The sequence below is a fragment of the Danio rerio genome, chromosome 25 (assembly GCF_052040795.2).
Source record: "Danio rerio strain M-AB ecotype USA chromosome 25, GRCz13ab, whole genome shotgun sequence".
In the NCBI taxonomy this organism is placed as follows: Eukaryota; Metazoa; Chordata; class Actinopteri; order Cypriniformes; family Danionidae; genus Danio; species Danio rerio.
Window position 1 is genome coordinate 9,670,097 of NC_141045.1, and position 14,042 is coordinate 9,684,138.

General features: G+C 34.6%; 1 protein-coding gene across 13 annotated transcripts in view; it reads right to left on the reverse strand.

Moving 5' to 3' along the window:
* rhcgb (Rh family C glycoprotein b) overlaps positions 1–14,042 on the reverse strand; it is a 39,896-nt gene that overhangs the window by 11,957 nt on the left and 13,897 nt on the right. For 3 of the 13 annotated variants that reach the window (XM_087311213.1, NM_001444186.1, NM_001444185.1), the window contains 3 exon segments: positions 9,487–9,836; positions 2,643–2,832; positions 526–676 (listed from right to left, as the gene is read on the reverse strand). In XM_087311213.1, the coding sequence (XP_087167339.1) occupies positions 526–676; positions 2,643–2,832; positions 9,487–9,836 (691 nt within the window). 13 annotated transcript variants of the gene reach the window in all.

Consider the following 14,042-nt stretch of genomic DNA (forward strand, 5'->3'; position numbering starts at 1 on the left):
ATTAAAATAAATATATATATACTTTTATGTATTTATTTATATTTTTATTATTAATATTTAATAATTATAATTAATTTAAAAAAGGAAATACATACATATATATATAAACATAAATAATGTATTTACCATGTATTTTATAGTTGGTTAACATTTCAAATCCTTTCTTAGAAAGCAGAATACAACTTGTCAGCTATAAAAGTGCATTTAAGACAATAAAGTTTGAACTTTGTTATATTCTCATTGACAAACACACAACTATGATACTAAAATATTGTGCATACACACATAAACATGCACAAAAAATAATTACACAACTAATTTACCAAACTTCAAACTTGAAATGTAATTGCTGATCTCAACAATAAAACAAACATTAAAACTACAACTGTTTCCTAAACATATTAAAATACACTCATATTAGAAAATCTTTTGAAAGGAGAATGTAATTTAGCGACTATAGATATGCACTTAAGTTACTGCAAAATATTTTTAAAATGGCCATAGTGAAAGCGAGATCAGACTCACGTTGAGGACACTTAAGATGATGAACTCCTCCACAGCATACAGCGTGATCCCAAACAGTGTCATGACCAGCAGCTGAACCGGACTGACCTTCCCCAGCACCGCACCGTATGCGATTAGACAACTGGCCACACAGAAATCTGCATTGATCAATCTGAACACAGAGTAAACAGTCATGACAGAATTTTCATTTACGATTTTATTAAAGCTCAAAATTGACTTTAAAGTCTCATGATAGTCATATTATACCATGTTTCACATGCATGAAATAATTTGTGATCAGAATCAGATAATTACACACTATAAAGCCTTTTATAAGAAAAAACATTATGAGTCAAGAGTGTCTGAATTCATAAAGTATACAAAATACAGACAGTAGACAAGTACACATATGAAATTATACTTACAAAAACTTTTCTGAAAAGTTTTAATTTATTATTTTTATTCATACTTTTTTACAATCCCAACAAAATACCATGAGAGTTCAATGCTTAGACTTCAACTGCTACTGTGAAAACAGCTACAGTACTTCTGATTTTCCACAAGCGCCTCCTGCTGGCAGAGTAGTTTTGCATTTAAAACACATTGAGTTTTTTCCACAAACTTCAACAGAGTGTAAAAATCTTGATGGTTCTGTGGCTCTTGTCTATCAAATCTGAGCTTTGTTTTGTATTTTCTATTGTATTCAAGTCAGGTGATTGGCTGGGTCATTCTACAGCTTGATTTTCTTTCTCTGAAAGCATTTGAGAGTTTGCTTGGCTGTGTTTGGGATCACTGTCTTGTAAAATGTCCCTAGATTCATGTTCATAATTGTGATAATATAGATGTTGGACTAAGGCAGCTAATATTATTTTACACTGACGAAGGGCAGAGGGTTGCTGAAGAACTACTGTGAGATTTCAGCTGCTGTCTGGGCATTCACTGACTGTCTACATCTTCCTTTCTTCATGTGTTCAATATTTTTTTTCCTGTGTCATTTTTTTTGCTACACATAACTTCATTTGTAAACTAGTTAGTTTTTTTTCATATATGGATTTCTTTGGTTGTTACCAACATTCAGTGTAAATTTTAAGTCAACAGCACCTTTAGAAACATGTTTTCTGAAAAAAATGGTGACGTCTTCAATATTTATTTCCCTCACTGTAATGTTTGCTGACCCACTTTAGCTCCTAGTTTCACCGAATACGGTTATGTATTAATGCATCTCTTACCAGCATTCAAGTCAAGACTATTAAATCCCACTTCAGTAGTGCCACCACTGTGGAGTAAATATGACACAATTTAGAAATAACTGTACGCAAATTACAGTGAAGTGTTGGTTTATAATTACGCCCAAGTTCAAGTCTTTCGTAGAAAGTAGCAAAGAATACAAACAGTTCTGATTACAATATAAACAGTAGTGCCTACATCCTGCATCTGATCTTGTAGATCATTAACACTGCTGTTCTAATCACTGTTTAAATGCAAAACAAATCTTAAAACTTAATTCCCACAAGGAAACAACACTTTAGGTCACCAACAAACTAGTTTGGCTTACATTTGTCCTCTTTTGTAACAGTAAGTTCCTATTCAAAAGTGAAACTATAAAAAAGTCACTGTGAGAAATCCAATCTTTCAAAATGTCATGTTTAATTCATTGTGTAACTGGCAGGTTTTTATATGGAACTTATTATGCAAAAATCCCTTTTATAAGCAGTTTAAACATCAATTTTGTAATAAATAATTGTATATTTTATAATCAAACTTCATAAAAAAAAGTCTAGAAAAGTAAAGTCTAGATAGGATACAGCTGCGGATACGCACATTAATATAGCATAATTATAGCATAATATGGAGGGGGGGGGGGGGTGGGGGGGTGGGCAAACATTAAAAAATACAATTACCAGGATATCAAATAAGTAATATAAATAATTATCATTAACTTCTGCCCACAACCATATCTGATCTAACAGCAACCTAAAACAGTATATAGAAACACTTTGATTGACATTCCCCCTTTGTACTTATCATCATAGGGGAGGGGGAGCAGTGTAAATGAATCTGGATGTAAAATACATTTGTGGCCACTATTTTAGACTCCTTTGTAACTTTAGTTAGGTACATAATGAAAAGCAACCTACTTCTCAATACCGATCTTGATCTTTCCATCATCGCCCAATGGACTGAACCAGCCCTGCATCAGAAGAGCCCACTGGAGGCCGAAAGCTGCGATCAGGAAGTTGAATCCGACAGCACCAAAACTGTAGCGCTTCAGGAAGGTCATGAGGAACCCAAAGCCCACGAAGATCATGACATGAACATCCTGAAAACCTGCAGCAAAAAAAAAAAAAAAACACACAATTCAGTCATTTAAAACAATAGTGAAGATCACAAGAAATCTGAAATTATCAGAAAGTACTTAGAATTAAAAAAAGGGTATAATATAATAATAATAATAAATATAATAATAATAATAATAATAAAACATAGTGCATGAAGACTAAATATTAATTCATGAAAACGATATCTATTAAGAAGGATATCTTTAAACCAAATAATTCTTGCAAAAGACCCACAACTATCCCTGAAATATTTATTTTCACTTTTCTCAAAATTAAAAATTAATATGTTAAATTAGTAGTCAAGAAACATTCCTACTATTTTTGGTTAAAACACAACAAGTTCTAGAGCACAAAACACCCCAAAAAACATACTATTTTTGACCTATATAGAGCAAAAATACACCCACTGCCGTCCTACATAGTACAAAATGCCCAAAAAACAAGAAAATTGTCATCCTATACAAAACAAATGCCAACGAAACTACAAACCAAACTGATTGTTGTAATATAGGGTAAAATCCTTTCAAATATTTAACTGATTTTTGTATTATACAGAGCAAAAGCCAAACACATATATAGTCACAAACAATTTATGGTAGTAAAACCAGCCTTTTATGTACAGTATATCTAAATTTTCACCTTAAAAGGTACATTGATTTCATGTATAGTATAAAAGCCAAAATCTCTTATTCTATATAGTACAAAAATCTATATAGTATATAGTACTATATAGTACAAAAACCAAACCAAATGTCAGCCTATAGTGCAAAAAACACTGCCAAAGTTGTCATAATATAGAGCAAAACATACCCCAAAAGGAAATTGTTGTCTAATATATAGCAAAAACAAGCAAACGAAATGCAAAAACAATTTCCTACCCCCCAAAACCAAATTTTCATTCTCTTCATAGCACAAAAAATACAGCAAGCAAATTGCCATCATATATAGAGCAAAAAACTATATAAAGCAAAACACCCTAAAACAACTGTTCCAATGAAATAGTAATCATTCATTTATTCATTTTCTTTTCGGCTTAGTCCCGTTAATAATCCGGGGTCGCCACAGCGAAATGAACCATCAACTTATGCAGCATATGTTTTACGCAGCGGATGCCCTTCCAGCTGCAACCCAACACTGGGAAACACCCATACACACTTGCATTCATGCACTTACACTACGACCAATTGAGTTTATTCAATTCCCATGCGAACACAGGGAGAACATGCAAACTTCACACAGAAATTCCATCTGACCCAGCCGAGGCTTGAACCAGTGACCTTCTTGCTGTGAGGTGATCGTGCTACCCACTACACCTGAAATAGTAATAGTGCTATTAAAAAATACCCCCTAAATTTTCATAATTTTTAATCTTAGATTTTAACCAGGAGATTTTAACCAAGACGTAAGAATTGCACCAAAATGTACTAGAAATATCTTGTTACATAACCCTGTCTGTACTCTAATGCCATAATGTAATCTGAACCTATGAGTGACATACGGTAACACGGGTCAATGGAGCAGCTAGCGTGAGATGAAAAGTAACAACACCAACACATCAGTTTCTTTGAAGAGGGCTTTGCTGCACGATTTCTTCCACGCTGAAATGTACAATACAGGCACAAGGACATCTGGATGCTGGCGACACCACAAACCACAGCTCAAGACAACAACATAATGAGCAATACTTTGAGAACAAGCCCTTATTTGCACAGAGAACTATCTTGCTGGATATCATCAGTATGAAATCTATTCCAGAAATTAACAAGCCTCTGTTTCCCATTGGTTGTCCTTTGTTTTGGTATAGTGTGATGCTTCACCTTGAAATGCTGATGATGAAGAACTCCAGGATTCAGTCTAGTAATAAAAAAACAACAAACTGACTTGATCCATTACAAGTTGTCTGGAATCTATACACAAAGGACTTTTTCTGTGTACAAAACCACTGCAAAACCAAACCAACTCTTATACTTTATAGTGCTTATACTTATACTTTATAGTGCAAAATCCTCTGGAAATTGATATATACACTTGAAGTCAGAATTATTAGCCCCCCAGTCTTATTTGTTTTATTTTAGCTAAAATAAAAGCAGTTTTTAATTTTTTAAAAACATTTTAAGGACAGAATTATTAGCCCCTTTAAGCTATATTTTTTTCTGTCTACAGAAAAATTTAGTCTACAGAACAAACCATCATTATACAATAACTTGCCTAATTACCCTAACCTGTCTAGTTAACCTAATTAACCTTGTTAAGCCTTTAAATGTCACTTTAAGCTGTATAGAAGTGTCTTGAAAAATATCTAGTAAAATATTATTTACTGTCATCATGACAAAGATATAATAAATCAGTTATTAGAGATGAGTCATTAAAACAATTATGTTAAGAAATGTGTTGGAAAAAATCTTCTCTGCGTTAAACTGAAATTGGGGGAAAAACATGGGGATGAATAATTCAGGGAGGCTAATAACTCTGACTTCAACTGTATATAACAAAAAAATCAAGCAAACTGTCATCCTATATGCATAAAAAAATAATGTCATTTTATTCAGAGCAAAACCTTCCAAAACAGAAAAACTAGGACATTTTTGTGTGATGCTTCACCTTGAAATACTACTGATGATGAATCAGTCTAAAGATAAAAAAAAATTGCCTGGAATCATTACAAATGGTCTGAAATCTGTATAAATACACAAAAAACATTTTTTTGTGGCAAGTTAATTTCTATGTACAAAAACATTGCAAAACCAAACCAACTGTCATTCTATATAGAGCAAAAAACATCAAGATATTGAGATATACTGTATAGCAAAAAACAAGCAAACATCATCCAAACAGCATCATCCAATACAGATCAAAAAGATACAAAATGAAATACATTTATGGCACAACCATCTCTAGGATTTACAGAGAATGGTTAAAAAAAAAGAAAATATCTAGTGAGCGGCAGTTCTGTGGGCGCAAATGCCTTGTTAATGCCAGAGGTCAGAGGAGTATGGCCAGACTGGTTCCAGATGATAGAAAGGCAACTCAAATAACCACTCGTTACAACCGAGTTCTGCAGAAGAGCATCTCTAAACGCACAACACGTCCAACCTTGAGGCGGATGGGCTACAGCAGCAGAAGACCCCACTGGGAGCCACTCCTGTCAGCTATAAGAACAGGAAACCTAGGCTACAATTCTCACAGGCACACCAAAATTGGACAATGGAAGATTGGAGAAATGTTGCCTGGTCTGATGAGTCTCGATTTCTGCTGCAACATTTGTAGGATAGGGTCAGAATTTGCATCAACAACATGAAAGCATGGATCCATTCTGCCTTCTATCAATAGTTTAGGCTGCTGCTGGTGGTGTAATGGTGTGGGGGAGATTTTCTTGGTACACTTTGGGCCCATTAGTAACAATTGAGCATTGTGTCAATGCCACAGCCTACCTGAGTATTGTTGCTGACCATGTTCATCCCTTTATCACCACAGTGTACCCATCTTTTGATGGCTACTTGCAGCAGAATAATCCACCACATAATAAAGCGTGAATCATCTCAGACTGGTTTTTTGAACATGACAATGAGTTCACTGTACTCAAATGGCCTCCACAGTCACCAGATCTCAATCCAATAGAGCAACTTTGGGATGTGGTGGAACGAGAGATTAAGATCATGTGCAGCCGAAAAATCTGCTGCAAGTGATGCTATCATGTCAATATGGACCAAAATCTCTGAGGAATATTTCCAGTACCTTGTTGATTGCATGCCATGAAGGATTAAGGCAGTTCTGAAGGCAAAACTTGGTCCAAACCCGGTACTAGTAAGGTGTACCTAATAAAGTGGCCAATAAGTGTGTGTATGTGTATATAAACTAAAACTAGGACATGTATGATGCTTCATCTTGAAATATTTCCAAACTGATGATGAAGAACTCCAAGAATAAGTGCAATGATTAAACAAACTGCCTGGATATATTACAAGGTGTCTGGAATCTGTATTTATACACAGAGAACATTCTTTGTGGCAAGTAACACAGATATAATTCTTTTCAGGCACAATAAGCAGTATCAGATGTCACACCGCTAACTAACACTGCTTTTGCGCTACATCAAGCATATCATCGCGTGATAACATCGAGCACCCAGTGCTTGCGCTAGGAGATCAGACTGTCAGGACTACCAGAAAATGAACTCCTCCATCAGATTTATATTACATCTCAATGACATCCGATCAGTCTGCAAACAACACACAGAGTTCATATCCAGGCCTGGAAATGCCCATATCTGACAATATCTGACCAGATGATTGATACACACCGGAGGAATGCCAAACTCAATATGAAATGAATGAAAAGATGAGAATGGATACTGATCCTCGCATAATCAAACAGCAATGAAACCCTCTACTTACTACTGTACCACCTGTCAGACACACACACACACACACATAAGCAATAAAAGGGTAAAAATGATGGCCCCGTGTGTATAAGAAGGAATGCATGTTCTCAATGGCAAGAGAAAAGCTCTCAGATGCGGCAACTGATAAACCATAACATGACAGGCAATGATCGATGATGCATTTGTACATTCTCAGAAATAAAGGTACAAAAGCTGACCCTGATGCTTTACAAAAGACACATTTTGTACATTTACATTTAGTCATTTAGCTTTTATCCAAAGCGACTTACAAATGAGGACAAGGAAGCAATTTACACAACTAAAAGAGCAACAATGAATAAGTGCTGTAGGCACTAAGCAAAGCATTGATAATGTAAGTTTTTTTTTTTTTTTTTTTTGAGTACAGTTAGCGGTGGAGGGGAGAGGCAATTGCAGATTAGGAAGGGAAGTGGAGACTAAATAGTTTTTAGTCGTTTCTTGAAGACAGTACAGACTTACTACTTTAAATCTACGCATTAGTACCTATAAGGTAGACTTTTCACATCTGTTCATTTAAGGTACTATAAGATACACATTTGTAATTTTAAGTATTAATATATACCTTTAAGGACCTGAAAGGAACAAAAAGTACCTTTTGAAAAGATTCAGCCTCAGTGACAGATTTTGTACCTCTATTTCTGAGAGTGTACTCTAAAAGACAGACAGATTAGTAATATCAAATATCGAATATAACATGACTATATACCAACAATTTAATTTAATTAATTTGTAGGTAATTAAAATAATGGGCTTGGCCTATATGTATACACACAAATATAATTTTTAGAACATTTAAAAAATAACAATTATACCATGTCGAATAATAAAGCAGACTTAAAACACATAATTACTGTCTAATAAATTTTCTAGAACATTTAAATATGAACAATTATAGGAAATTGACTAATAAAGCACCCGAAAACAGGATTAAAACAAATAATTACTGAATAATAAATGTTATAGAACATTAATTTTCACAATTATAAGATATTGAGTAATAAAGCACAAAACAACAGACTTGAAACCCATAATTACTGTATAATAAATGTTGAAGAACATTTAATATTAACAATTATAAGATATTGACTAATAAAGCACCAAATATTTAAAAAAAATAATCACTATATGATAAAATAAATTAAATATTGATAATTATGCCTTATTGAGTAATAAAGCACCGACAAACTGATTTGAAATTACTGTCTAATAAATGTTATAGAACATTTAATTAATAACAATTATACCATATTGAGTAATAAAGCAGACTTAAACAAATAATAACTGTGCAATTACTTTTCTAGAATATTTAAATACTAACAATTAGTATATTGAATAATAAAGCACCAAAAAAACTTTTTTTTAACAAAATATTTATTGTACAATGAATTTTCCAGAACATTTAAAATTGAACAATTATAAGATATTAAGTAATAAAGCAGCAGAAAAACAGACTTGAAACACATAATTGCGGTCTAATAAATTTTCTAGAACACTTAAATATTAACAATTATAAGATATTAAATAATAAAGTACCAAAAAACAAACTGAAACACATAATTGCTGTCTAATTAATTTTCTAAAACATTAAAAAATAATTAAATTATGTCTAAAATAAACTAATAAAAATGTAAAAATAATCTTGTAATGTGCAATGATAAATTTTAGGATATAGATTTCTATAGATGTAGATTTAGTATAGATGATATTATGGCAACATAATAATAAATTATCGCAAAGAATTCAATGAACATTTTATTTAATAGCATTATACAAAAATTAATAATAGAAGTATAAATCTTTAGACAACATCTCTAGAAGACAGATTGATAATATAACATACATTATACCACAATATTACATGTATGATAAAAAAAGTGATACATTTATGAATATTCAACAGAAAATTAGATACTACCACCAAACATTTGGCATATTTAATTTGTATACATCTCAAATAATGAAGAAATTTTATATTTGAATGTCTACATGTTTTCTAGAACTTTTAAATAAGAATTACGCAATATTAAAAACAAAGAAGAAATTTAAATTAACTTTTAAATAGACAATAAACATGAGGAGATGATAAATGACTAAAGCAATATATTATGTAAGAAAACATGCAAGGAATATTGTTCTTTACTGTAAGTAATCATAAAACGTGCAATATTAATACTATCATTCAAAAACAATAGTAATAATAGTCATAACAAATGATGTACTTACTTGGATATCTGAAGTAGAAGTCGTTCTCTATATCACTTGTTATATTTTTTTCCTTTTTCGTGTAAACCCAGTTAGTGTCTGCCTCCTCGTTATACCGCACAAACACTCCGAAAAGTATGATCATGGACACCTGCCAGACGAAGCACACCGCGGGTAAACTGAGTCTGATGTTGGTGTTTTTTGGCCGGTCGCAGATGCCCCTGGAGCCGAAGCAGTTGCCCATGTCTACAGCTTGAGCTGATGATGTCAGATGATGCTGCTGGAGCTGTGAACGCGCATCTGGGGCACTTTTAAAAGCAGCGGGAGCGCGGAGGTGTGTCTGCATCACCAATCCTCGCCCACTCGAAGCCCTGAGGAAATAATAAAAAAAATCACTTTCAAGAAGTGCCACAAACTTTCAAGGGCATAGAAGCGAATGCTGGGTCCACATCACATGGAGTCCACACGACACAAAACCTCACCGAACACCCATTATTATTTTCATTATTATTAATAGGGCTATATCAATTTTCATCAGTTTCACGGTATATTTTTGAAATGTTTTATTAGAACTAAACACCTTTAACTAAAACTCTAAATATGTAGGCTAAATTCATTCATTCGTTCGTTTTCTTTTCGGCTTAGTATAGTAAGGGGTCGTCACCTGGGAATGAACCTTCAACTTATCCAGCATATGTTTCACGAAGAAGATGCCCTACCAGCCGCAACCCAACACCGGGAAACACCTATACACTCTTGCATTCATACACATATAGGCTACGACTACTAATTTACGGCCATTTAGCTTATTCAATTCACCTGTGCTGCATGCACGCGGAGGAAACCCACGCCAACACGGGGAGAACATGCAAACTTCCGAGAGAAATGCCAGGTGACCCAGCTGAGGCTCGAACCAGCGACCTGTGATGCGATCGCGCTACTGCTACTCAGTGCACCACCGTAATTTAAAAGTCAATAATTAAATTAACAACCAAAAATACCTGGATATAATGATTTCACTAACGCGACATGCAGAGAAATCTCGCCTGACGACGGATAAATTCTCTCGGGTAAAACCGTCACATTTTCAAATTTTCATCGTCTACTTTTTAGCAATAGACCGTTCTAATTTTGCAATACAAGATCAAACCATTTTCTTTTTAATGGGGGTCAATATTCCCCAGGCACAGACAAATCATGAACGTTCCACCTTTTTACAGTTTTAAAATTGAATATTGCGATTATTATTCCTTTACTGGAAATGTGTTTTGTATTATAGATCTAGGCTATAGTATAATTGGCTAACTTTTGTTTAGAGAGAAAAAAACACGTTTTCTGCCACACATGCATTTACACTACAATATTCTACTAATTTGAGCGGGAAATTATTTGTTTGGCTACAAAACTAACAGCAAGCCTCAGATCCATGTTTGCTGGTTCTTTTTACTCAAAAAAAAAAAAAAAAACTTTTTGCAGCTATACGCCTAATTTTTTATTTAATACCGAACTTTAAATACTTCATTTTAAGCACTATTTTGAATTAGTTTTTCGGATGGTCGTCACACTTGACTATTTTAGCCAAAATAATATTCAAATCAACTTTAATATGGGCTGCTTTAGTGCGTCACACCTTTTCATTGCTCATTTTAAAATATCTCCAAGATTTAGAATAAAAGTTACTTGTGAAATGTTTTCTCAACAATACAGTGGCCAAAGTATGTTTTCTTTCACAGCTAACTATTGGACTAAAATAATTGTTAGCATAGGCCAAACTGATAAGCTGAAGTCACACAGCCAACAGAGGATTCTGCTTGGTCTTAAAGCCTTTTTGATGAGTTATTTTCACCATGATGACACAGTAAAATAGCACAAATGAGCTCATGTTCGGAACAAATTCTCAGTGAGTGGTGGGTCTTTCGAACCATCCAAACCCCCCCCCCCCCCCCCCGGTTATATGGGCCTGAGCCTACTACTTCTTCCTGATTTTCATGAAAGGGCAAGACCTATTCAACAATTCATTAATTTTCTTTCCGGCATAGTGCCTTTATTAATTTGGGGTCACCACAGCGGAATGAACCGCCACTTACTTAAACACTTTAAAATCATTTATAATTTGTAAAATAATTATTCTTTTCTAAAAATACAATTCTGACTATATTTTTGATAACTAGCTATTATAAATGTTTGATTAACTTGGCCTATTATCAAACTATTTTAACTTAGCATTCTGCGAGTAATAGCAAATGTTACGAATTAAATGATTTCAACAACAACCGATAAACTTTTAAAGACATACCTGTTGTCAGCTCCATTTTGTTTGCATTAATTATAAAATAACAGTTTTAAATGCTGAAAAACTACAGTACCCATAATGCTGTGCAGAAAAATCCACCCACCACCAAAGTCAGAATTATGCAAATTACTTCATGCCTTCATCATTTTGCCCAGTTTTCATATACTTTAAGTTTTGATTTAACCCTGGTTGGTTTGATTCCTACCACTTTAATGAACCTACATACAAAAAATGTATAAGAAACATATTCTGAATGTTATGCAGCACTCTTATTAGTCTGCAGAGGGTTTTAATCTTTAAGCAGTTTTGTCAGCTACATAATGCACACGATTGTGCTACGCTTTTTAATCTTTCTCCTTCTCCAGGCACTGACATCATTCAGTTGAACTTGTTACTGATTTATCTGACACAAAATAGGCTTGTATGCATGAACTAGACCATTAATTTTCAGTGTTCCCCATTGTAATTGTGAATACTTTCACATGGTTATAATTCCAGCAGCCCATATTATTTTAAGAAAGGGACACAACGGACTATTTCTTATCTCCATTGACTATTTGACATTGTATCCACACAGCACAGTTAATGACCTTGTATACACCCGTGTTAAAGTCCTCAAATCAGTATTATAAACTAGCTCCAAAATAATGCACTGCATTGTATTAAAAATAATACAGAATTTAAATCAAGTTATCAAATAACATCACCTTTTTTCATGGTATTACCTAAATTTACATCAATTTTCATTTTTACAACATTGTAAAAAGTGATTTGTTAGCTTAAAATAATTGAGAATGTGCATAATTATAAAAATTAAGTTAAGCCAACTGAACAGTTTCAAGTTACTCGTCTTTTTTAAGTAACTACTAGCTTTTTACTGTGTATAATTACTCAAAGCAATCTCACGGCAGTTTGTAATTTTTTGCTTTAGTGGCTAATTGGTATGAATTCGTACGATCTAATACGTACAATTTAGTACGATTTGCTCAACACCCAATGACGGTTGGGGTTAGGGGTGGGGTTAGGTGCCACATCTCCTTTTTAAAATCGTACATTTTCGTACGACTGAACTGGAACGAATTAGCCACTGAACTGACAAAACGCACAATACTTACATTTCCTCGTGAGATCAGGCTGAATTATTCCAATGAAGAGCCCTAAATGATGCTCGCGTTTGCTGTTTGTTCATCATTAAAGCACAGTGTCACTTTAAGATTTATGCCGCCAAAAATTCAGTAACTCCCTAACTGCGTCTGACGATCAAGTTGTCGCGGTCCTAACCTCTGACCACACCCGTTCCACAATGCACCGGCCCCTTACGCCTCCCCCTGCAGGTGGTGGGTCTGCGGGAGGATGGTCACTCGCAAATGAGCCCCAACCCCAGGCCTGGCTCCAGGGTGGGGCCCCGGCTGCACCATACTGGGCAACATCTCGGTTCTTGATGTTCTTGTACTCATAAAGGGTTTTTAAACTGCACTTAGTCTGACCTGTCACCTAAGACCTTTTTGCCTTGGGAGACCCTATCAGGGGCATTAGCCTCCGACAACATAGCACTTAGGATCACTCAGGCACTCAAACCCCTCCACCATGATAAGGTGGCGATTCATGGAGGAGAAAAGGCCTCGGGGAAGACCCAGGACACGCTAGAGGAACTACGTCTCTCGGCTGGCCTGGGAACGCCTTAAGATCCCCCCGGAGGAGCTGAAGGAAGTGTCTGGAGAGAGGGAAGTTTGGGATTCTCTGCTAAGATGGCTGCCCCTGCAATCCGGCCCCGGAAAAGTGGTAGAAAATGAATGAATGAATGCCTAACTGCTTTTTATTGCATTCAAACCAAAAATGAAAACGGAAACATATCTTTTGCACAACCCTTTGGTAATTATATCATCTACAAGAGCAAAAAGGCACTCCGCTGGTTCGGAGGAACATAGGGAGGATCAGCTGTGTTTATATATAATCAACATATACAGTAGTAGAAACCAGGACTATGGAAGTTTTATGTGCAATAATAAAAATATGCGATATGCATTTCTATGCAAAAGGGGTTATAACTATAAAATCATGTAAAATAAATACAAATTAAAAACTACTTGGCCTAAAATGTGAATGTAACTGAAATTAGGCCAAGCTAAAAGCATGAAAAGTATTTAGGTACAGCGGTATCAATAAGAGAGAGTGAGAGGTGATTTGAGTAAAACGTGATTAATTAATATTCGTGATATTGTTGCTGCGATGTATGGTTAGGGTGCCAGAGGTGTGAACAAATCTGCAAACAGCAGAATATTTG